Source organism: Heptranchias perlo, chromosome 31, assembly GCF_035084215.1.
Source record: "Heptranchias perlo isolate sHepPer1 chromosome 31, sHepPer1.hap1, whole genome shotgun sequence".
NCBI lineage: Eukaryota > Metazoa > Chordata > Chondrichthyes > Hexanchiformes > Hexanchidae > Heptranchias > Heptranchias perlo.
In genome coordinates, this window is record NC_090355.1 from 34,367,154 (window position 1) to 34,391,788 (window position 24,635).

At 43.6% G+C, this 24,635-nt stretch overlaps 2 protein-coding genes across 2 annotated transcripts in view; one reads left to right on the top strand and one right to left on the bottom strand.

The window, feature by feature from the left end:
• Positions 1-782: 782 nt before the first annotated feature.
• si:ch211-51h9.7 (uncharacterized protein LOC558400 homolog) lies at positions 783-3,077 on the bottom strand. The gene is made up of 2 exons (XM_067969506.1): positions 2,450-3,077; positions 783-1,020 (listed from the first exon to the last, which is right to left on the bottom strand). The coding sequence occupies exons 1-2, from the start codon at positions 2,817-2,819 to the stop codon at positions 866-868; spliced, it is 525 nt and encodes a 174-aa protein (XP_067825607.1). The 5' UTR covers positions 2,820-3,077; the 3' UTR covers positions 783-865.
• Positions 3,078-7,084: 4,007 nt separating this feature from the next.
• LOC137300699 (serine/threonine-protein kinase N2-like) overlaps positions 7,085-24,635 on the top strand; it is a 44,232-nt gene continuing 26,681 nt past the window's right edge. The window contains exons 1-7 of the mRNA XM_067969955.1: positions 7,085-7,191; positions 9,970-10,270; positions 13,227-13,381; positions 16,991-17,120; positions 18,089-18,228; positions 19,968-20,175; positions 22,020-22,202. Of these exons, the coding sequence (XP_067826056.1) occupies positions 7,171-7,191; positions 9,970-10,270; positions 13,227-13,381; positions 16,991-17,120; positions 18,089-18,228; positions 19,968-20,175; positions 22,020-22,202 (1,138 nt within the window). The 5' untranslated portion in view covers positions 7,085-7,170. The remainder of the gene's footprint in view (positions 7,192-9,969; positions 10,271-13,226; positions 13,382-16,990; positions 17,121-18,088; positions 18,229-19,967; positions 20,176-22,019; positions 22,203-24,635) is intronic.

A 24,635-nucleotide genomic window follows, 5' to 3' on the forward strand; every position in this document is an offset into this window, starting at 1 on the left:
GCCAAAGTCTTTGGCCAGCGGTGTTGAGATAAACCAATTCTGTACTTTAGTATATTCTCCAATGATGATTTGAATTAGGTAAGAAAGATATGTTGTGTAATAACAGGCCTCATTCTTCACAATTGTTCACACATATATTTGCCATCTTACTCTGCATTTTATATTTGTTTTTCCTTCTGCATCTTTTTAGTTTGTCAAGTCTTGAACTAGCCACAAGTGGTAGTGGCACCAGGATATAACTGCTCGCTTTTCCTTACATGAATCTACATCAGTAATTAAAGGACTGAATAATTATTCACTTTCCTCTATGGGATCAGTTAGGAGAAGCATAATTATTTGAGTATGTTTAGAGAAGACATTATGCAAAAGATTAAAGAATACTTGTAAGTAATGTACATTTTTACTTAATAAAGTACAAATTAGTAACAGTAATAAATAGATTCCACTTCAGTTGCTTACAACAACCACACTTTGTTTAAAATAAATTAGTAAATTGCCTGTGGCTTTGCTCACAGTCAATTGACGAGTGTCTTTTTTATATACAAAATGCTGACGGAGTTCGGAGAGAGAGAGACTCACTCCAGAGAGCCACCTCATGGCCAAAGTCTGCAACTACATCATATCTGTTGACATAGAAAAATTGATGGCAAATGTTGAACCAAAAGTTGTGACAACAGGAAGTAAGGTTTGTGGACAGTCAGTGCACACCTTATGCAAGATATTCAATAATATATAAATTTTACTTTGTTTTGAGTAAGTCACATACCTAACATACAAAATAATGGCTGATAATATTTTTATTTATTTATTTTTTAAAAAGAATATTTTTATTTCACTACAAAAATAAGTAAAACAAATTGTGATTTCAACTCCGGTAGGACTTGGGCACCATGAGAAGTGTTGCAGCGAAGTTCTCCTGTAGGAGTCTGTCTATAATCAGGGCAACAAATGTCTCTTCCGATTCTTCAAACTCTTTATCTGTCACGCGTTGAGGCCAGACGTTAGGCTGAAATGACCACCCTGTTGAAAGATAAGAAATACATCAAGTTTATAAAATATAGATACACCAGAATTAAACTTGCAACATCTTCAGCTGTACATACCCATGACAGGTAATGTTATAATACAACTTACATTCAGTGCCCTTAATGTAGTACAACGTCCCAAGGCACTTCACAGGAGCGTAATCAGACAAAAATTGACACCAACTGACATAAGGAGATATTAGGTCGGGCGACCAAAACCTTGGTCAAAGAGGTAGGTTTTAAGCAGTGCCTTAAAAGGAGGAGAGGCGGAGAGGTTTAAGGAGTGAATTCCAGAGTTTAGGACCTTAATGGCTGAAGGCACATCCGCCATTGGTGGAGCGATGAAAATCGAGGATGAACAAGAGGCCAGAATTGGAGGAGCACAGAGATCTCGGAGGGTTGTAGGGCTGAAGGAGGTTGCAGAGATAGGGAGAAGCGAGACCATGGAGGGATTTGGACATGGAAATGAGAATTTTAAAATCAAGGCTTTGGCGGACTGGGAGCCAACGTAGTCAGCGAGCACAGGGGTGATGGGTGAACGGGACTCGGTGCAAGTTAGGATACGGACAGCAGAGTTTTGGATATGCTCAAGTTTACAGAGGGTGAAAGATAGGAGGCCCGGGAGGAGAGCATTGCAATCATCGAGTCTGGAAGTAACAAAAGCACAAACGAGAGTCTCAGCAGCAGATGGGTTGAGGCTGGGGTGGGAACCGGCAATATTACGAAGGTGGAAGTAGGCAGTCTTAGTGGTGGAGAGGATATGGGGTCAGAAGTTCAGTTTCGGGTTAAATAGGACACCGAGGTTACCAACAGTTTGGTTCAGCCCAAGAGAGTGGCCGGGGAGGGAGATGAAATCAGTAGCTAATGAAATGGAGTTTGTGGCAGAGGACGAAGGCAAAGACTTTGGTCTTCCCAATGTTTAATATAGGAACAGAAGGAGGCCATTCAGCCCCTCATGCCTGTTCCGCCATTCAATTAGATAATAGCTGATCTAGTATCTCAACTCCATCTACCCACCTTGGTTTGGTAAGCCTTGCCTAACAAAAATCTATCCATCTCAGTTTTTAAATTTTCAATTGACCCCCAGCCTCAACAGCTTTTTGGGGGAAAGAGAGTTCCAGATTTCCACTACCCTTTGTGTGATGAAGTGCTTCCTAACATCACCCCTGAATAGCCTAGCTCTGATTTTAAGGTTATGCCCCTTTGTTCCAGACTCTCCCACCAGAGGAAATAGTTTCTCTCTACCCTATCAATTCCTGTATCATTCTAGAATATAAATGCCTCTTATAAATCACAAGTTCTATCCAAGTGATATTCACAACTGTTCAAATTTGAATGGACTGCCACATTTTATAAACATTGCGCAGCTGTAAATCCTGGTAAAGAAACGACTGTAACACAAACAAAACAAAAAAGCTCCTTGCCTAAGTGGCTGTGACACCTGGGACACGTTGCCACCGTCCACGAGTGTCCAGGGAACCAGGAGAACTGCTCGTCCGCCGGCCAGTGCTTGTGGACGGCGGCTCTCTTGAAAGTCAGCACCTGGAAGCGGAGCCCCTGGGGATTCTCGAAGAGCTGCACCGGGACCCTGCGCTCCCCGATCACCGTGTCGTTCCTTTGACCTAAAGCCAGGGCGCTGGCCACGAACTTGAGGTCCCGGCTGGTGGCCACCTCGTAACCGCATGACCTGCAGAGCAAGAGCTCGTCCCCGGAGTCCTCCGCCAGCTGAGTGGCGTTGTAGCCGCTCACGGCAGAGACCGACACCGACACCAGAAGCACCAACACCTGCCACATCCTCCAGGCCGCTTCTCTCACTCTCCCTCCCCCTTTAAAAACTCAACCTGACTTTAAAAATTAAAAAAAATATTTATATTAAAAAAAACCCTCAAACTATTTAAGGACCAAAAAACCTTAGCCACTAAGTTTTATCTGAACTTTGCCTGTGGCCACGCTATAGCACAAAGTTTTACTTAAAATATGTATCTTTTTTTTAATTCCCCCCATTAACTGTATCAACTTGCAGCTGATATTTAAATGACCTGCACAAGGGAGCGAAAGATGGTCCTCGCCTCATTCACAAGTTCCTCAGCTAGTTTCCCCCGCGCCTCCCCCTGCTGTCCGGAGGAATCCAGTTCATTTAATGTTTTTCTTTTTTGTGTGTCTATAGCCCCCCCCCCCTTTTTTTTTATAAGAAGTGGGGAGGTTTAGGGTGTGTTTTATTTAAAACAAATGTCAAATAATAATTTTATTTTGTGGATCCAGGATGCACTCCAGCCCCTGGTCGCGGAAAGCCTCAAGCGTACCGGCAGACACCGCGTGCTCCCTCTCCAGGGCCACCCGGGCGCGGGGAATGCCGCGGAAGAGAGGCAGACAGTCGGAGCGACCGCCCCCACGGGCCGCGTCTAACCTGGACCTGTGGATAGCCACCTTGGACAGGCCCACGAGGACGTCCCCCGAACTGCCCGCCCTCCTACTTAATGTTGCTGAGATAGAATCACACGGCACAGAAGGAGGCCACTCGGCCCATCCTGCCTGTGACAGCTCTTTGAAAAAGCTATCTTGTTAGTCCCACTCCATCCCAGCCCCCATTCCCCATAGACCTGCAATTATTTTCCTTTTCAAGTATATATCCAGTTCTCTTTTGAAAGTAACAAAAAGAACTTGCATTTATATAGCGCCTTTCACAACCTCAGGATGTCCCAAAGTGCTTTACAGATAATGAAGCACTTTTGAAGTGTAGTCTCTAATGTAGGAAAGATGGCAGCCAATTTGTGCACAGCAAGGTCCCACAGACATCAGTGTGATAATGACTACATAATCTGTTTTAGTGATGTTCACTGAGGGATAAATATTGGCCAGGACACCATGGGGAGAACATTAATAAACTTGCAGACTGGGCATGTAATTGGCAAATGAATTTAAATATAGATAAGTGAGGTGGTGCATTTTGGTGGGAAGAATAATGAGGCCACAAACTGCTTAAATAATAAGAGTCTGAATGGGATAGAGGAGCAAAGAGATTTAGGGGTACAGATTCATAAATCACTAAAAGTGGTGACGCAGGTTAATGAGGCCATAAAAGAGACAAATCAAGCACTGGGGTTCATTTCTAGAGGGATGGAATTGAAAAGCAGAGAAGTCATAGAGAAACATAGAAACATAGAAAATAGGAGCAAGAGTCAGCCATTCGACCCTTCGAGCCTGCTCCACCATTCAAAATGATCATGGCTGATCGTCTAACTCAGTACCCTGTTCCTGCTTTTTCCCATATCCCTTGATCCCTTTAGCATTAAGAAATATATCTATCTCCTTCTTGAATACATCTAATGACTTGGCCTCCACTGCCTTCTGTGGTAGAGAATTCCACAGGTTCACCGCCCTCTGAGTGAAGAAATTTCTCCTCATCTCGGTTCTAAATGGCATACCCCGTATCCTGAGACCGTGACCCCTGGTTCTGGACTTCCCATCCATCGGGAACATCCTCCCTGCGTCTAGTGTGTCTAGTCCTGTTAGAATTTTATATGTTTCGATGAGATCACCTCTCATTCTTCTAAACTCGAGAGAATATAGACCTAGTCGACCCAATCTCTCCTCATACATTAGTCCTGCCATCCCAGGAATCAGTCTGGTAAACCTTTGTTGCACTCCCTCCATGGCAAGGACATCCTTCCTCAGGTAAGGAGACCAAAACTGCACACAATACTCCAGATGTGATCTCACCAAGGCCCTGTATAACTGCAGTAAGACATCCCTGCTCCTGTACTCAAATCCTCTTGCAATGAACGCCAACATACCATTCGCCTTCCTAACTGCTTGCTGCACCTGAATGCTCGCTTTCAGCGACCGGTGTACAAGGACACCCAGGTCTCGTTGCACCTCTCTTTTTCCCAATCTATCACCATTCAGATAATAATCTGCCTTTCTGTTTTTACAACCAAAGTGGATGACCTCACATTTATCCACGTTATATTGCATTTGCCATGTTCTTGCCCACTCACCCAACTTGTCTAAATCACATTGGAGCCTCTTTGCATCCTCCTCACAACTCACATTCCACCCCGGCTTTGTGTCATCTGCAAATTTGGAAATGTAACATTTAGTTCCCTCATCTAAATCATTGATATATATTGTGAATAGCTAGGGCCCACGCACTGATCCCTGCAGTACCCCACTAGTCACTGCCTGCCACCCGGAAAAAGACCCTTTTATTCTTACTCTCTGTTTCCTGTCTGTCAACCAATTCTCAATCCATGCCAGTATTTTCCCCCAATCCCATGTGCTTTAATTTTGCACACTAACCTCTTGTGTGGGACCTTATCAAAAGCCTTCTGAAAATCCAAACACACCACATCCACCGGTTCTCCCCTATCTATTCTACTAGTTACATCCTCAAAAAACTCCAGTAGATTTGTTAAGCATGATTTCCTTTTCATAAACCCATGCTGACTTTGTCCAATCCCGTTAATGCCCTCCAAGTGTTCTGTTATCACATCTTTTATAATAGACTCTAGCATTTTCCCCACTACTGATGTTAGGGGAGAAAAAGTGCACAGTTCTGGTTTTAAACCAAGGCCCTATCTGCTTGTTCAGGTGGATGTAAAAGATCCTGAGGCAGTATATGAAGAAGAGCAGGGGAGTTCTCCTAAGTGTCCTGGAATACCACCAAACAGATTAACTGGTAATTGATCTCATTGCTGTTTGTGGGACCTTGCTGTGAGCAAATCGGCTGCTGTGTCTGCTTGCGTAACAACAGTGGCTTCACTTTAAACGTAATTCATTGGTTGTGAAGAACTTTGGGACATTCTGAGGATGTGGAAGGTGCTATGTAAATGTGAGTTTTCTTCTTTCTAAATCTTATTTGTAACATTCCCTCCTATCTCTCACTCAGTGTCCAACTCCACTTGCCCTCTTGTCTTCGAACTCTGGAGCTTTCTTACCAAACCCCCTCTACCTTGCTACATCTCTCCTCACCTTGAAAAGCCTCCTTAAAACCTACTTCTTTTGCTGCTGCCTTGGGCAGGACCCCTATCTCTTGACCAATCCTCAGTTTGTGAAACGCCTAGCAGCATTTCACTTGCTAAAGGTGCTGCACAAGTGCTAAAATTGTTGCGTGGGTCCAGATACATTTTGACTCCTCGCCCTGGAGAAGGAGCACGTGGAGTCCCCTGGTATGCTTGAGGCCTTCCGCGACCGGTGGGCACCACAGGGACTGGAGGGCATACTGGATGTTGTTATATTATGATTTAATTTTTAAAATTTCCTTTGTTTTACGGTTTTGTTTTATATTAGTTGTGCTCCTCTAGAAAGGGGACACTTTTGTTAGGTTTTTTCTTTGATGACACTGAGGCAACCAGTGTCATCAGCTCAAATAAAAGAAATCTAACAAAGTGCCCATTTTTAGAGGGGGCTCATTCAATAAACACCCAAATCATAACAAAGAAAGGAAACTTATCAAGTTAAATAATATTATTTTTGCTATCCCCTATACACTCCAGTCCCTGCAGTGCCCACCAGTCGCGCAAGGCCTCAAGCATACGCGGCGGACACCGCACGCTCCTTCTCCAGGGCCACCCGGGTGCGGACAAGGCTGAGGAAGAGAGGCAGGCAGCCACAGCGATCGTCTCCCCCAGGGGCCACGTCCAACCTGGACCTGTGGGAGGCCAACTAGGCCAGGCCCAGGGGCAGACCCAGGAGGAGGCCCTCCGACTGGGCAACTCAGTGTCCCCTTATGGATTCATTAAGAAAAGGCATTTTGACTCCTTTTGACTGCATAAGGAAAGGACCAAGGCTACCCCAATGACGTCAGTGCATCAACCTGAGCGAGGCACTTGAATGACGTCAGCGCTGATTAGTTCGATGACATCATCCACGTGGTTCGCCCCGCCTCTCTCATCCCATTGGTCGGCCGTGAGGTGATTGACAACAGAACGTGACCACGGCTATCCAATGAGCGGTCACGGCGAGCAGCTCTCGGTTCAAATCAGGGGAGGGCGCGGTGGGCGGTTAGCGCGTTCTGGGTTTAAAAATATTTAAAAATAAAAGTCAGTTAGTGTGTAAACAGTGAACGCCTGAGGGATAGAAAAGTGTGTCAGAAAATGGCCGGATAACCGATAATTCGTCGTTTGAAAAAAGTACCTGAGGGAAAATGGCGGGGGACGTGCAACAGGTCAGGAAAAGTTATTCGGTGTAAAATTGGAGCGGCTTCTGTACCGGGAGACATCGGCCGGCGACAGTCAGGGGGAGACCTCGGGGACCTGGTGTCATAGAGCATATATCCGTTTATAGTGGAGAGTGGCATCTTTAATCCTGAGCCTGAACAGACTGGGAATAAGCTGTGACTAAGTGGGTAGCACTCTCGCCTCTGAGTCAGAAGGTTCAAGTCCCAGAGACTTGAGCGCATAATCCAGGCTGACACTCCCAGTGCAGTGCTGAGGGAATGCTGCACTGTCGGAGGTGCCGTCTTCAAGATGAGACGTTAAACCGAGGCCCTGTCTGCCCTCTCGGGTGGATGATAAAGATTCCACGGGCACTATTTCGAAGAAGAGTAGAGGATCTCCCTGTTGCCCTGGGGCCGATACTTATCCCTCAACCGACATCACTAAAATAGATTATTCCGTGGTTCCCACATTGTTGTTTGTGGAACCTTGCTGTCTGCAAATTGCCAGCTGTGGCTACACTAACACACGGACTGCAGCGGTTCAAGAAGGCGGCTCACTTCCACCTTCTCAAGGGCAATTAGGGATGGGCAATAAATGCCGGTCTTGCCAGTGACGCCCACATCCCATGAATGAATTTTTAAAAAGTGTTTAATCGGTTGTAAAAATATTTTGAGACATCCTGAGGTTGTGAAAGGTGCAAGTCTTTGTTTACACAGTGCCTTATTGGGTCTGAGAAAAACATCCCAAAGTGCTTCACAGACTGTAAGTAAGGGCCAGTGACTAGGCCAGATGTGCAGATAAGCAAGTGACTTCAAGTATCTGTTAATTATTGTCTGGTGCTCTGATAAATATTATCAATTCAGCATGGAAACTGGTTGAAATAATCAAATGTGCCAACCCAGTAAGCCAGCAAAAGCTGACCAGCTTCACCAAAAAAAAGGCAGCTTGAAAACACAGCCTTAAAAGTGGGAACATTGGGAACATATGTAACATGCACTGTAGCTAAATGAAGTGATGTAGCAGTAATTGGAGTGTTGGGCTTTTAAAATTGGAATAAACATTAGAAACACAGAAACATTAGGAACAGGAATAGGCCATTCAGCCCTCTGAGCCTGCTCGGCCATTCAGTTAAATTATGGCTGATCTGTACCTCAACTCCATTTACCTGCTTTTGCTCCATATCCTTTGATACCCTTACCGAACAAAAGTCTATTTATCTCAGTCTTGAAAGCTTAGTTGTGGTAGCATCCACAACCTTTTGTGAGATTGATGCACATAACATTGATGTAAATAATGTAACAATTATTCAAATTATAGCACAGGACAACCAAGATAACTTATAAAAGTTTTTGATAGTTTGTGCTCAATACCAGAACAGACAAACATGATGGGTAACTTTTTTTTAAGACATTAACTCTGTAATAACTAGATTGATGATCTAAATGTTGTCAACCTTAGCTCAGTTAGTAGCACTCTTGCCTCTGAGTCAGAAGGTTGTAGTTCAAGCACCACTCCAGGACCGGATCATATAGAACCATAGAAAAGATACAGCACAGAAGGGTGCCATTCGGCCCATAATGTCTGCGCTGGCTCGAAGAACAACCAGATGCCCATTCTAATCCCACCTTCCAGCACCCAGTCTGTAGCCCTGCAGCTTACAGCACTTTAGGTGCAGGTCCAGGTACTTTTTAAAAGAGTTGAGGGTCCCTGCCTCTACCACCAATTCGGGCAGCAAGTTCCATACACCCGCCACCCTCTGGGTAAAAAAAGTTTTTCCTCATGTCCCCTCTAATCCTTCCGCCAATCAGCTTAAATCTATATCCTCTACTTCTTGAACTCTCCTCTACTCTATCTGGGCCCCATATAATTTTGTACACCTCAATCAAGTCACCCCTCAGCCTCCTCTGCTCCAAGGAAAACAACCCCAGTCTATCCAATTTCTCCTCGTAGCTGCAATTTTCAAGCCTTGGCAACATTCTCGTAAATCTTCTCTGCACTCTCTCCAGAGCAATTACGTCCTTCCTGTAATGTGGTGACCAGAACTGTGCATAATACTCCAGCGGTGGCCTTACCAGCGTTTTTATATAGTTCCATCATTACGTCCCTGCTTTTGTATTCTATACCTCGGCTAATAACAGAGAGCATTCCGTATGCCTTCTTCACAACCTTATCTACCTGTGCTGCCACCTTCCGGGACCTGTGCACATGCACTCCAAGGTCTCTCACTTCCTCTACCCCTCTCAATATATTCCCGTTTACTGCGTATTCCCTTTTACTGTTTGCCTTCCCTAAGTGCATTACCTCATACTTCTCCGGGTTGAACTCCATTTGCCACTTTTCCGCCCACTCCACCAACCCATTGGTATCTTCTTGGAGTCTACAGCTATCCTCTTCACTATCAACTACACGGCCAATTTTTGTGTCGTCTGCAAATTTGCCAATCATGCTGCCTACATTCAAGTCCAAATCATTAATATATACCACAAACACTAAGGGACCCAACACTGAGCCCTGTGGCACACCGCTGGAAACGGATAATCTAGCTGGCACTCGGGGCAGTGCTGAAGTAATTTAGCTGCATTTTCAGAGATGCCATCTTTCAGATCAGATGAGATATTAAACCAAGGTCCTATCTGCCTGTTCAGCCAGACGCTAAAAGTGTACTTAAAAGTGCTGCCTTCATTATTATAGTGTTACAGGTTCTGCAGCAATTTATTGGGAGTATAGTTGGGTCAGTTTAATTTGCTGTAATAATGAAAATCCATAACCATTCATTTCATCTTTAGAGCAATACTTATCAGCTATTGATTAGCCAGCGGCTAGACCTGGCAGAGGGAGCTGATCTCTTGGACCCAGACATGCAGCAAAAACTTGATGGAGTCAAAGAGCAGATTCGGCGTGATATACAAAAGGAGCTGAAAATCAAAGAGGGGACAGAGAACTTGCGCAAGGTGACGACAGACAAAAAAAATCTGGCACACGTGGAAAACATTCTGAAAAACTCAAATCGCAAATTGGAACACCTGCACTGGGAGCTTCAGGAGCTGAATGCACGAGTTGTTGTGACAGACAGGGACAAACTAACAGGTGAGTCCAATTGGCTCCTAAGCCTTGGATAGGAGGATATAACTCTTTCTCACCAACTAAAACATTAGATATATCACTTTACAAAACGGTGATTAAATTAAAATTCAATTTAAATTTGAATTGTATATTCCTCAGTTCCGCAGTCAACCAGGCCTATTTTTTTGGTCCTGTGGTGTCATCTTGATTAATTTATTGATCATTCTGGGCGGGGGGAGAAAAAAGAAACTTTACTTCGATAGCTCAATGGTTAAGTGAACCACTTAGTGTGGTGTAAGGCACACTGAACCGTGTGATTCCTGACCTGTGGTTAGACAATCTTAGCTGGGCACTGGTGGGGATGCAACAGCCTCGGAGACTCTGAGCTAGGAAGCAAAAAAAAAAATCAGCATGGATTTCTATTCCTAATCCCTTCCGAGTGCCACTTGTTGAAAAGTGCATACATGTGGATATTGGGTACAAGTTAAAACGGGTTTGGCTGTGATTTCCCCCAAGTTTTTGCTGCATGTCGGGTAAAAAGTCAGTTGGATGAGGTATTGGAGGGTACCTACAGCCCATGAAACCAAAACCCAGCACCACTGGGAGAGGAGGGGAAAAAAATTGTGTGGAGCAGGGAAACTAGTCTGATGGTGTATCTTACTGAGGTGATAACAGATGGACGCTCCCAATGATTGGATATAATTATTGAAGATTAGGCCACCATGAGGAAAAAAAAAAATCACAGGTTGAATTGTAAGACGTTTGAGAATTTGGTCCTCCTATCTGCGCTCCTATCATTGGCAACATTCCCTGCATAGCTTAAGCACTGCATGAGGTACATACTTCACCCCACCAAATCTTCATTAATAAAGTAGTGGCAGCATAACTGAAACTCACCAGACATTGATTCAGTAGTACCTCGCCAATTTTTCTGCCACTCCCAATGATGGGATAATTGTGAGTGCAATAGTGATTGAGCAACCCATGCCACTCCAAGGCTCGCTCACTATTACATTATACCATGTATGAAAGTAATTTATGACCCATGTGTTGTAAGCCAAGTACAATTGCAGTAAGAGTAATAAATAAGACTCTACTTGGCTCCTAAAATTCTGCAGCAAAAATTAATTTTGGAGTTATAAATAAAAACAATCCTGGGCCTATGGTGCTGCTTAGTTGAGATTAATAAATTAAATTTATTTTCCCCCACTGTGCAGTAAAGTTGTGACACTGTGATTGATAGCAGAAGATTTCTGCTTGTAAGTATGATAGACTGTGAAATTTTATCATTTGTGTTATTATGGTAATATGCAGGTTCTTTACATTCCTATTGCAGAATTACAATGAAAAAACTGAAATAAAAATGGAAAATTCTGGAATTGTATAACAGGTCGGCCAGTGTTTCGAGTCAGACTCTCCACCTGAAACATTAACTTCTTTTATTGGATGCTGATAGGCTTGCTGTTTATCTTTGAAAGTTCTTGCAATTATTTCAAAAATTCAGTCATTCTACCTCCATTTCCTTGGAGGATGGTCCACTGAATTGTCAAATTGTGCACAATTGAATCACAACAACTTGCATTTATATAGTGCCTTTAATCTAGTAAAACATCTCAAGGCACTTCACAGAAGTGATTATCAAACAAAATTTCACACCAAGCCAAATAAGGAGATATTAGGAGAAGTGAACCAGAAGCTTGGTCCAAGAGGTAGGTTCTAAGGAGCATCTTAAAGGAGGAGAGAGAGAGGTTTAGGGAGGGAATTCCAGAGCTTAGGGTCTAGCCAGCTGAAAGCACGGCCGCCAGTGGTGGAGCGATTAAAATCGGGGATGTGCAAGAGGCCAGAATTGGAGGAGTGCAGAGATCTCTGAGGGTTATAGGGAGGGAGGGGTGAGGTCATGGAGGGATTTGAAAACAAGGATGAGAATTTTAAAATCGAGGTGTTGCCGGTCTGGGAGCCAATATAGGTCAGGGGGTGATGGGTGAACGGGACTTGGTGCGCGTTTTGGATGAGCCCAAGTATGGGGGTAGAAGATGGGAGGCCGGCCAGGAGAGCATTGGAATAGTCAAGTCTGAAGGTAACAAAGGCATGGATGAGGGTTTCAGCAGCAGATGAGCTGGGGCAGGGGCCGAGACGGGCGATGTTACGGAGGTTGAAGTAGGCGGTCTTGGTGATGGAACGGATGTGTGGTCAGAAGCTCATCTCCGGGTGAATTAGGACGCTAAGGTTACGACCAAATGGGAAAATCTGCCTGCGGTACAACATCTTCAGCCGTGGTGCCTCTAAATTGGAACTTCATGAAGGAGCGTAATACACAAACGTCTATTCCTGGGCTGTCTCTATCGAGGAGTTTTAAAGGATAAAATGTAGTCATGAAAGGGTAACTGAGATACACTGGGACACAATTTATGCTAGTAAAGTTTGTAGAAGACACTTCTATTTAAACTCCATAAGCTGAAAAGGTGTATATTTTTTAATTGGAACGAAAGACTTTGCATTGCATCTTGTGTCTCAAACATCCCAGAACACTTCTCATACAGTTGGTTACTTTGAATTACAGTGAGGTGGCACAAACAGCAGTAAGATGAATAACCAGTTAATCCGTTTTTGATGTTGGTTGAAGGGATGACATTGGTCAAGACACCAGGAGAATTCCGTGCTCTTTGAAAATGCCATGAGATCTTTAACATCCACTTGAACCACTGCAATAGGCAGACAGGGGCGCAGTTTAATGTCCTATCGAAGGTCAGCAACTTCAACATTGCAACAATCCCTGAATGTTGTAATTTTAAAGACAAAAAAGCCTTTGTCTGCTGGATGCAGTGGTATTGGTCACAATTGGCATTTGTGAGATGTGTGTTAAACCAGGTCATCAACTCAGCAGACATTAATAAGTTCTTTTGCTCCCTTTTTAATTGAGCCCTGATCTTTATGGTAAATAAACAAAAAGCACCCAGAGTTTTTTGTTTAATTTCCTCAGACGATGCAATATCTCCAGCCCCCTGTTGCTGGGAGCCGTGTCTAACTCCTCTCAGCAGTCGAATCGCAGCTCTGAAGAAACAGCTAAATATTGAAATGAAGGTGAAACAGGGAGCTGAAAACATGATCCAGACATACTCAAATGGGCCATCAAAGGTAAGAACTCTGTGCTCCAACTTCACCGGGCACTAAGGTTTTTAAAGAAGATTGCACACTTGGTGATGATACATCAACAGACAACATCACCTTATACTTGTAGGTATGTTCACTGAGGCTTTTGCATAATCGTAGAACGATACAGCACAGAAGGAGGCCATTCGGCTCATCGTGTCTGTAACGTCTCTTTGAAAGAGCTATCCAATTAGTTCCACTCCCCTGCTCTTTCCCCATAGCCCTGCAAATTTTTTCTCCAAGTATTTATCCAATTCCCTTTTGAAAGTTACTATTGAATCCGATTCCCGATCATAGCAACTCGCTGTGGAAATTTTTTTTTCCTCGTGTCGCCTCAGGCTCATTTGCCAATTACCTTAAATCTGTATCGTCTGGCTACTGACCCTTCTGCCACTGGAAATAGATTCTCCTTATTTACTCTTATCAAATCCCTTCATGATTTTGAACATCTCCATCAAATCTCTCCTTAACCGTCTCTGCTCTAAGGAGAACAATTGTAAACAATTTTGCAACACCAAGTTATAGTCCAACAATTTTATTTGAAAATCACAAGCTTTCGGAGGCTTCCTCCTTCCTCAGGTGAATGTCAAGAAATCCTCGAACCTTTCGCATTTATAAATCACAGAACAATACCTGGTGATTACAGAAAGTCTTTCCAACTGCCCGTTGCCAAGGCAATTAAAGTGTTCAGTCAGAGAGGTGTTACCTACAGGGCCACCGAATATACAAACAACCAAAAAAAAGAGAGGCAGAAACATCCGGAAGAAAGAGAAAGACAGCAAATGACCTGTTATATTAAAAACAGCTAACTTTTGTTCGCTGGTGGGGTTACGTGTAGCGTGACATGAGCCCAAGATCCCGGTTGAGGCCGTCCTCATGGGTGCGGAACTTGGCTATCAATTTCTGCTCGACGATTTTGCGTTGCCGTGTGTCTCGAAGGCCGCCTTGGAGTACGCTTACCCGAAGGTCGGTGGCTGAATGTCCTTGACTGCAGAAGTGTTCCCCGACTGGGAGGGAACCCTCCTGTCTGGCGATTGTTGCGCGGTGTCCGTTCATCCGTTGTCGCAGCGTCTGCATGGTCTCGCCAATGTACCATGCTCTGGGGCATCCTTTCCTGCAACGTATGAGGTAGACAACGTTGGCCGAGTCACAGGAGTATGAACCATGCACCTGGTGGGTGGTGTCCTCTCGTGTGATGGTGGTATCTGTGTCGATAATCTGGCATGTCTTGCAGAGGTTACCGTGGCAGGGTTGTGTGGTGTCGTGGACGCTGTTCTCCTGAAAGCTGGGTAATTTGCTGCGAACGATAGTCTGTTTGCGGTTGGGTGGCTGTTTAAAGGCGAGTAGTGGAGGTGTGGGGATGGCCATAGCGAGGTGTTCGTCGTCATTGATGACATGTTGAAGGCTGCGGAGAACATGGTGTAGTTTCTCCGCTCCGGGGAAGTACTGGACGACGAAGGGTACTCTGTTGGTTGCGTCCCGTGTTAGTCGTCTGAGGAGGTCTATGCGATTTTTCGCTGTGGCCCGTTGGAACTGTCGATCGATGAGTCGAGCGTCGTATCCCATTCTTACTAGGGCGTCTTTCAGCGTCTGTAGGTGTCCATCGTGTTCCTCCTCGTCTGAGCAGACCCTGTGTATTCGCAGGGCCTGTCCATAGGGGATGGCCTCTTTGACGTGGTTAGGGTGGAAGCTGGAAAAGTGGAGCATCGTGAGGTTGTCCGTGGGCTTGCGGTAGTGAGGTGCTGAGGTGCCCGTCTTTGATGGAGATTCGTGTGTCCAAGAAAGAAACTGATTCTGAGGAGTCGTCCATGGTGAGCTTGATGGTGGGATGGAACTTGTTGTTATCGTGTAGTCTCTTTAGTGATTCTTCGCCGTGGGTCCATGGAAAGAAAATGTCGTCGATGTATCTGGTGTATAGCGTTGGTTGGAGGTCCTGTGCAGTGAAGAAGTCCTGCTCGAACTTGTGCATGAAAATGTTGGCGTATTGGGGTGCGAATTTGGTCCCCATGGCTGTTCCGTGTGTTTGGGTAAAGAACTGGTTATCGAAGGTGAAGACATTGTGATCCAGGATGAAGCGGATGAGTTGTAGGATGGCTTCTGGAGATTGGCTGTTGTTGGTGTTGAGTATTGATGCTGTCGCAGCGATGCCGTCATCATGGGGGATACTGGTGTAGAGTGCCGAGACGTCCATCGTGGTGAGAAGTGTTCCTGGTTCAACTGGTCCGTGGGTACTGAGTTTTTGTAGGAAGTCTGTAGTGTCGCGACAGAAGCTGGGGGTTCCCTGTACGATGGGTTTCAGGATGCCCTCTATGTATCCAGAGAGGTTCTCACACAGGGTTCTGTTGCCTGATACGATAGGACGTTCGGGTGTGTTGGCTTTGTGTATCTTTGGGAGGCAGTAGAAGTCTCCCACGCGGGGAGTATGTGGGATGAGAGCGCGTAGGATGCTTTGAAGAACAGCCCTAGTTTCTCTAGGCTCTCTACATAACTAAAGTCTTTCATCCTTGAATTATGTTCTCTTTTTGGTAGCACTAGGTGTTAGGGTTTGATGGGGACTTGGTAGAGCAGGACTTAACTCTAGTGGGAAGTTGGGTCCGAGGGCACTGGGTATGATTGGGCAATGAGTTAGAACTGAAGAGTGCTGGTTTTAAAACAGTGGGGATTTGGAAGGAGGCTAATGTGTAAGATGGTCTATTTCAAGCTTAGAAGAAAGACAAGTATTGATAAAATAGAGAAGGACAATGTGATCGTAAGAGTTGAGGTGAGCGAGGGTTAACTGATTTCGGGTCTCTTCACTTGGAAGGAAAAGAACTAAGGTTGGTTTTGAAGCAACATATTTTCCATATTATGCATGAAGCGTTGAAAGGTCTGTAACTTTTTTTAAAAAAATGATACGGTTACATAGCTACAGAACAAAATATATTACATAGTAATAATTGATTGTCTGCAGACAGAGTAAGTAACACAATGTGTTTAAGGGATAGTTTGGCTCGTAGATAGTTTTAGATTGGCTCAGTGTTGATTTTTCCCTTCCCCTTTTGAGGAATCATCTGGCCTCAGTTCTGCATTTCCCACAGTGATTCAGCAGTATGGGAAAAATCTCAGTACTCCGTGCTACCAGACATCGCTGCTGCAACACACTGTTCTGAATACTCCTGTTTTCCCCTGCCAAAGTCTGGTCTTGCAGATCTAGTGCAAGGAATAGTGGTTTACTTACTCCAGTGCATTTGCCTATGTTTCTCTAAGCTGGCCATTAGGAGGTCAGTGACAATGGCCCTGGGATTATTCTTGTGCTATTTTTTCCATTCCTGTGTGGAGGAAAAAGTGGCTGGTCTCTTCTGCACAGCAGAGATCAGGAACTTAATGGTGTAAAGGACTAAGCAAGTGTTCTCCACTTCTCTATTGTTACATAGGTTCACTGAAAGCATACAGAAACACTCTTCCCTGCTTGTGTTAAAAAATATGAGGCTCTAAGAACTGATAATTCATTTTGGGCTCCTTTTATGTCTATTTGAAAATCACTGTTTTCCTAATAGAACTTGCTTCCTCTTCTCTGCATGGAGTGCTAAAATTTTGTGCTGTGATTGTTACCAGGATCGAAAAATGTTAGCAGCAGCACAACAGATGTTACAGGACAGTAAAATAAAGATTGATATAATCCGAATGCAGATTGTTAAAGTAACTCGCACCATTGGAACATCCGAAGATAGCAGTGAAACTGTAGGTAGGTGCCAGAAATTGGAAACATGAGCCAGAAAATGTACCTATTTCATGTAGTTTTTCTTCAATCTTTATTTGCAAGTGTTTGGAGAGGGAGGGAGGAAGAAAGGAGATACTATACTTGCAAATGTTCGTGGAGGGCAGGATGAGGGAGATACTAAAATGCTCTATTTTGTTCTTGTGCTTCCTGGTTGTTAAACCACTTCAGAGGATGGGCATCTTGTTCAGAAAGCTTTGCTAGTGCTGCTCTGAACCAGCCATTAGGAACTGTGCAGCAGTGGCCCAGATCCAAGTTCCCTCTGATTATTTCTTCTTTCTGTGGGGACGTGACTTATGTTGTGGGGGGATGTGTTTTCCTCCCCCCCCCCCCCCCCCCCCCCCCCCAACCTACAACATGAGTGAGGCTGTCAACTCCGGCATAAGTGACAAAACTCCTCTTTCACTGCAGCAGTACATGGGTTGTAGCTGCACGGCACCAATTTGGGGCATTGGTGCTCCAACATGCCACTCTGCCACTTTGGTATTTTATATTTTCTACTCCTTTTCAGGTATTATAGCATAATGCAGCATTGCCCAGCCGAGAGAATGGACAAGTGACTTTCTCGCAGGATCTTACCATCACTCGAGTGTAGATGGGTAGCCTGTAGTATTTCTCCATCCAATTTTCCTTTGTATCCTGTGGAGAAATGCCTGACCTCCATTTAGTACCTTTCTTCAGTGGCATGGTAGAGATGGGGCCTTCATGGTGTGGGCAATTCCAAGTGCAAATAGTGACCTGTGCTTTGGCACAACAGTGCATTACTATGTCACTTGAAGCATGCAATGTGATTTAGCTGTGGGCTGCCATCCAGGGCACAATGCCTTTTGACAACTAGATGGCTTTTTAGAAAGCTTTATTCACCCCAAGAAAATAGCATGTTATCGCTGAAACTGTTTGATCTTATTTTCTACCTGTTGCCGATTGCAACAAAGGAACCATTAGCCCCCTGGAGCTGCGCATTGAAGAATTGAGGCATCACCTCCGGGTTGAATCTGCAATAGCAGAAGGTGCAAAGAATGCAGTGAAGTTGCTGGATGGAAGGAAAGTCCAGGACAAGAAAGTTCTGGCTGAGGTAAGATAATGCTGTTCTAGGACCAATTGCACGGTTTGTGCTAAATGGGCAAGACTGAAAAAATATACAAGTGATTTTCAATTAAGTTAGAATACATTTGGTAATCAGAGATGGAAATCCAGTCTGAAACTCATTAACACCAATAACAATAAGTAATGTTGAAAAGTCTTAATTTTAAAAAAAAACATTTTTTTTGTTCCTTGTTTTTGAGACATTTCTATTTGGAATGATACCTACAATTTGAATTTTGAGAAAATTTGCATGCTTGGTACATTTTTATAGTTTTCTTTATAAAATGAATGGTCAATTTCATTGTGCTTAGGGTTCAAAACTTATCATCGGTATTGTTTTATTGAACTAGATCTTAAGCATTTGTGTGGGGAATGTTATGCAAACCTTTGGTAAATGCTTATGGTAAGGGAGAATTTGCATTTATATAGCTTATCTCCACAGGACATCTCAAAGTGCTTTGCAGCTAATGAATAACTTTTGCAGTGCAGTCACTGTTGCTGTATAGGCAAATGCGGCAGCCAATATACTCACAGCCAGGTCTAACAAACAGCAATGAGATAAATGATCAGTTAATCTGTTTTTTTGATATTGATTGAGGTATGTTGGGAAAATTTTCCTGCTCTTTTGAGTACTGCCATAGGATTATTTATATTCCTCTCTCTCAATGCTGCTAAAACCCTCATTCCTGCTTTTTGTTGCCTTTAGGCACTTTCTCCAACGCTTTCCTCTTACGCCCACAAACTCCAACTTGTCCAAATATCTACCACCCGTCACCTGTCCCACATCAAGTTCCACACTCCTCACCTCTGTCTGACTGTATAAGCTCCCTGCCCTAATGCATCAATTTCAAAATCCTTGTCTTTGTTTATAAATCCCTCCTTAGCCTTGCCTTCCCCAGCCCTACATTGTAGCCCAAACCCTTTGATCCTCCAACTCTGCCTTCTGTTCCACCTTCATCCCTCCACTTCATAATTAGTAAACAATTTTACAACACCAAGTTATAGTCCAACAAATTTATTTTAAATTCCACAAGCTTTCGGAGGCTTCCTCCTTCCTCAGGTGAATGGTGTGGAAATGAAATTTTCGAATCCTTCGCATTTGAAAATCACAGAACAATGCCTGGTGATTACTGCCCGTTGCCAAGGCAATCACAGTGAGCAGACAGAAAGGTGTCACCTAAAAGGCCACCGAATATACAAACCCCCCCAAAAAAAAGCGAGAAGGAAGACAGTCAATGACCCGTTATATTAAAAACAGATAACATTTGTTCGCTGGTGGGGTTACGTGTAGTGTGACATGAACCCAAGATCCCAGTCCATCACCGGCATCTCCACTTCATAATTAGTGACAAACCTTCAGCTGTCTAGATCCTATTGTAAGCAACTCCTTCCTTACACTGCTTCACCTTGCCACTTCACACTCCCTTTATAAGCCTCCTCAAAACACATCTTATGAACCATGCTTTTGTTTATCCCTCCTACTGCTCAGGGTCTATTTCTCCACTATGTTATGCCTTGGAACATTTTCTGCATTTGGAAAAGTTTGTGACCCTTGCTATATTGGTGCTTGTGGAATTGTGCCCCAGCATGAATCCGTGTCTTCAGGAAAGGAGGAAGGAAAAGCCTGTTCACAAACCTCATAAGAGGGCATCAAAAGTAATTAGACTTTTACAATGTCCATCAAGATCCTCTTCTTAAAAAAATATATATTTTTGCATTTGACACCAGGCACAGTCACGGTTGCAGGAGTCGGCCCAGAAAATGGATCTGCTTTGCTTGTCACTGGAGTGCCGCCTAAGAGAGCTCCCTAATAGTCACCCCAAACAGGAAGTTATCAAAGAGGAGCTGAAAATGGTGAATTCGCCCTCTGTGGCATTAACTCGTATCGGTGCATCGTACCTCTCCTTGGCCTTTATCAAATCAGCAGCACTTACAGGTAGAAGCTCCTGTTTCTTATTCCCTTTTTATCTTTATTTTTTGGTAGCTGTTGTTAAATTAGTAGGATTATAAGCCTCTGTTAGTGCAGCTTGTTAACCAGCTGCTGGGAGGTACAAGAAACTGAAGGTGACAATATTTTTAAAAAATAAAATCTTTTGCACCTACCCCTTGTGGGAAAGAACCTGATATTTGCTTGGTGCTTCCCCAGAGCAGCACAGCTGCGATTGGTACTTAAATTGTGCAGAGAGGACTGCAACCATGAAACAACTTGTCATCACTTGGAGCAGCAGTGTCGATGCTGCAGTGTCTGTCACCACTGCATCACTCCAATGCAACGTGCTTGTAAATGTTAGTCACATGAAAACATAGTTTGCTACCTAAAAGCCAGTGTTGGCTAATGATTTTACAAATGGCCTGTGATTTGTGTTGGTCTTGATTTTGCTCCTGCTAAATGAATTTGTGTGTAGTCCAGGAAGCAGAACCGACGGTGGAACTAATGCCAAGAAGTTTTGTAGGTCTGGTGTTTTCTGCCACCTCGATCTGCAGATGTTTGACTTGTTATTTGCCGTGCCAGGAGGAAACTAGAATAGCTTTTCAACCTGGTAATGAAAATGGTTCAGCGTTTGTGAGTTGCTTGTCAGTTCTGGATTGCTCAATTGACCGAAGTTTCTTTTGACACTTGCTGGGCAAAAGTGACACTTTTTTGGAGTTAAGGGGGAATTGAATGGGGCAGAAATCACAGAATGATACAGCACAGAAGGAGGCCATTCGACCCATTGTGCCTGCACTTTGAAAGAGCTATCCAATTAGTCCTACTCCCCTGCACTTTCCCCATTGCCCAGCAAATTTTCCCCTTTCAAGTTTATCTAATTCCCTTTTATTTAGTTATTATTGAATCTGCTTCCACCACCCTTTCAGGCAGTGCATTTCAGATCATAACAACTCCACTGCATGAATTTTTTTCCCCTCATGTTGCCTCCGGTTCTTTTGCCAATTACCTTAAATCTGTGTCCTGGTTACCGATCCTTCTGCCACTGGAAATAGTTTCTCCTTATTTACTCTTATTGAAACCCGTCGTGATTTTGAACATCTCACTGAAACATCTAAGATTCTGAGGGGGCTTGACAGGGTAGATGCTGAGAGGTTGTTTCCCCTGGCTGGAGAGTCTAGAACTAGATGGCATAGTTGCAGGATAAGGGGTCAGCCATTTAAGACTGAGATAAGGAGGAATTTCTTCATACGGAGGGTTGTGAATCTTTAGCATTCTCTACCCCAAAGGGTTGTGGATGCTCAGTCGTTGAGTACATTCAAGGCTGAGATATAGATGGATTTTTGGACTCTAGGGGAATCAACAGATATGGGGATCGGGCAGGAAAGAGGAGTTGAGGTCGAAGATCAGCCATGATCTGATTGAATGGCGGAGCAGGCTCGAGGAGCTGTATGGCCTACTCTTATTTCTTATGTTCTCTCAAATCTCCCCTTAACCTTCTCTGCTCTAAGGAGAACAACCCCAGTCTTTCCACATAACTGAAGTCTTTCATCCCTGGTACCATCAAGAAGGGATGGGCTCATTAGGCCTATCAGCCATTTTCTGTTCTTTTTAAAAAAAAAAAAACTTTTACTGATGAAAAGCCGATTTACTTGCGTAACACATTTTTGGATTGGATTTTGTCCATTTACAGAATCCCTCCTTGATGGCTGGAGGCACATTGAAGGAATTCATTAACATGCTCTCCCCATTGAAAAAAGACATTGGTATCCAGCCCAACATGTGTAATTGGGGAAAAAAAATCAGGTCCCCAAAACATGGTACAAATATTCCCTAACTTCTTAATTCCACAGGTACATTGGAAGTGAAGTTAATAGGGTGCCAGAACCTTCTTGAAAATGTCCCAGGCCGCTCGTGGATGGCGAATGTATCACCCAATCCAGGAACCCCTCTATCAACTGTTAAGACACGGGCAGGGATGAGTATTCATGGGCGTAATACAGCAAGTCGATATTTAAAATTGGAGGAGCCGAGTAGTGAGTATTTAGTTATTGACGTGCACTTGTATATTAAAGCTTTTTTTAGCTTGGGTTTGTCAGGAAGGGACAGAGCGTACAAACATGAGTGCACTATCAAATGGGGCCGGGGTAGGAAAGAATGGTAAAAAGACAAAATTAAAGGTTCTTTATCTGAATGCGCACAGCATTCGTAATAAGATAGATGAATTGACGGCACAAATAGAAACAAATGGGTATGATCTCGTGGCCATTACAGAGACGTGGTTGTAAGGTGACCAAGGCGCGGAGCTAAATGTTCAGGGTTATTTAACATTTTGGAAGGATAGGAAAAAAGGTAAAGGTGAGGTAGCTCTGTTAAGAAAGGATGAAATTGGTATAATAGTGAGAAATGATCTTGGCTCAGAAGATCAAGATGTCGAATCAATTTGGGTGGAGGTAAGAAATAGCAAGGGAAAGAAATCACTGGTGGGAGTAATATATAGGCCCCCAAACAGTAGCTACACTGTAGGGCAAAATATAAATCAGTAAATAAGGGGGGCTTGTAAAAAAAAAAAAAGGTAATGCAATAACCATGGGCAATTTTAACTTTCACATAGATTGGACAAATCAAATTGGTAAAAATAGCCCTGAGGAGGAGTTCATAGAGTGTATTAGGGACTGTTTCTTAGACCAATACGTCGGGGAACCAACCAGGGAACAGGCCATTTTGGATCTGGTAATGGGTGATGAAACAGGATTAAGTAATAATCTCAAAGTAAAGGATCCCTTGGGAAGCAGTGATCATAACATGATAGAATTTCACATCCAGTTTGAGAGTGAGGATCTTTGGTCTGAAACTACTGTATTAAACTTAAATAAGGACAATTACAAAGGCATGAGGGCGGAATCGGTTAAAGTGGACTGGGTAAACAGATTAGATGGTATGATGGTAGATAAGCAGTGGCAAACATTTAAAAAGATATTTTATGACTCACAACAAAAATAATATCCCTGTGAGGAGGAAAGACTCCACAAAAAGGGTGAACCAACCATGGCTAACTAAAGAAGTAAAGGATGGTATCAGCTTAAAAGAAAAAGCATACACCATGGCAAGAATTCCTGCTAAGCCGGAAGATTGGGAAAACTTTAAAAACCAGCAAAGGATGATTAAAAGAATAATAGAGGGAGAAAATAAATTGAGAGTAAACTAGCAAGAAATATAAAAAATGACAGTAAAAGCTTCTATGAGTATATAAAAAGGAAGAGGGTAGCTAAAGTAAACATTGGTCCCTTAGAGGATGAGACTGGGGAAATAATAATGTAAAAGAAGGAAATGGCAGAGGAATTGAACAGATATTTTGTATCTTGTCTTCACAGTAGAAGACACTAATACCAATAATAGTAGAAAATCAAGGGGCAAAGGGGAGGGAGGAACTAAAAACTATCACTAGAGGAAAAAGTACTAGGTAAACTGATGGGTCTAAAGGCTGACAAGTCCCCTGGACCTGATGGCTTGCATCCGAGGGTCTTGAAGGAAGTGGCTACAGAGATAGTGGATGCATTGGTTGTAATCTTCCAGAATTCACTCGATTCTGGAAAGGTCCCGGGGATTGGAAAACCGCAAACGTAACACCCCTATTCAAGAAGGGAGTGAGTCAGAAAGCAGGTAACTATAGACCAGTTAGCCTAACATCTGTCATTGGGAAAATGCTAGAATCCATTATTAAGGAAGTAGTAGCAGGACATTTGGAGACTCATAATACAATCAAGGAGAGTCAATGTGGTTTTATGAAGGGGAAATCATGTCTGACAAATTTATTAGAGCTCTTTGAGGAAGTAACAGGCAGGGTGGATAAAGGGGAACCAATGGATGCAGTATATTTGGATTTCCAAAAGGCATTCGATAAGGTGCCACACAAGATAAGAGCTCATGGTGTTGGGGGTAATATACTGACATGGATAGAGGATTGGCTAACTAACAGAAAACAATGAGTCGGGGAAAAAAGGGTCATTTTCAAAATGGCAATCTGTAACTAGTGGGGTGCCGCAGGGATCAGTGCTGGGGCCTCAACTATTTACAATATATATCAATGACTTGGATGAAGGAACAGAGTGTCTTGTGGCCAAATTTGCTGATCATTCAAAGATAGGTGGAAAAGCAAGTTGCGATGAGGACACAGTGTCTGCAAAGGGATATTGACAGGTTAAGCGAATGGGCAAAAATTTGGCAGATGGAATATAATGTGGGAAAATGTGAAGTCATCCTCTTTGGGAGGAAAAATAAAAAAGCAAAATATTATTTGAATGGAGAAATACTACAAATGCTGCGGTACGGAGGGATCTGGGTGTCTTCGTACATGAAACACAAAAAGTCAGATGCAGCAAGTAATCGGGAAGGCAAACTGAATATTGGCCTTTATTTCTAGGGGGATGGAGTATAAAAGCAGGGAAGTCATGCTACAACTGTACAGG

What these genes read in the sequence shown, in the direction of transcription:
- si:ch211-51h9.7 (XM_067969506.1), bottom strand. Translation starts at nt 2,819, where the DNA reads ATGTGGCAGGTGTTGGTGCTTCTGGTGTCGGTGTCGGTCTCTGCCGTG. An exon ending in CAGGTGTCACAGCCACTTAG is followed by an intron (nt 1,021 to 2,449) that starts GCAAGGAGCTTT and finishes ATCTTTCAACAG; the next exon opens with GGTGGTCATTTCAGCCTAAC.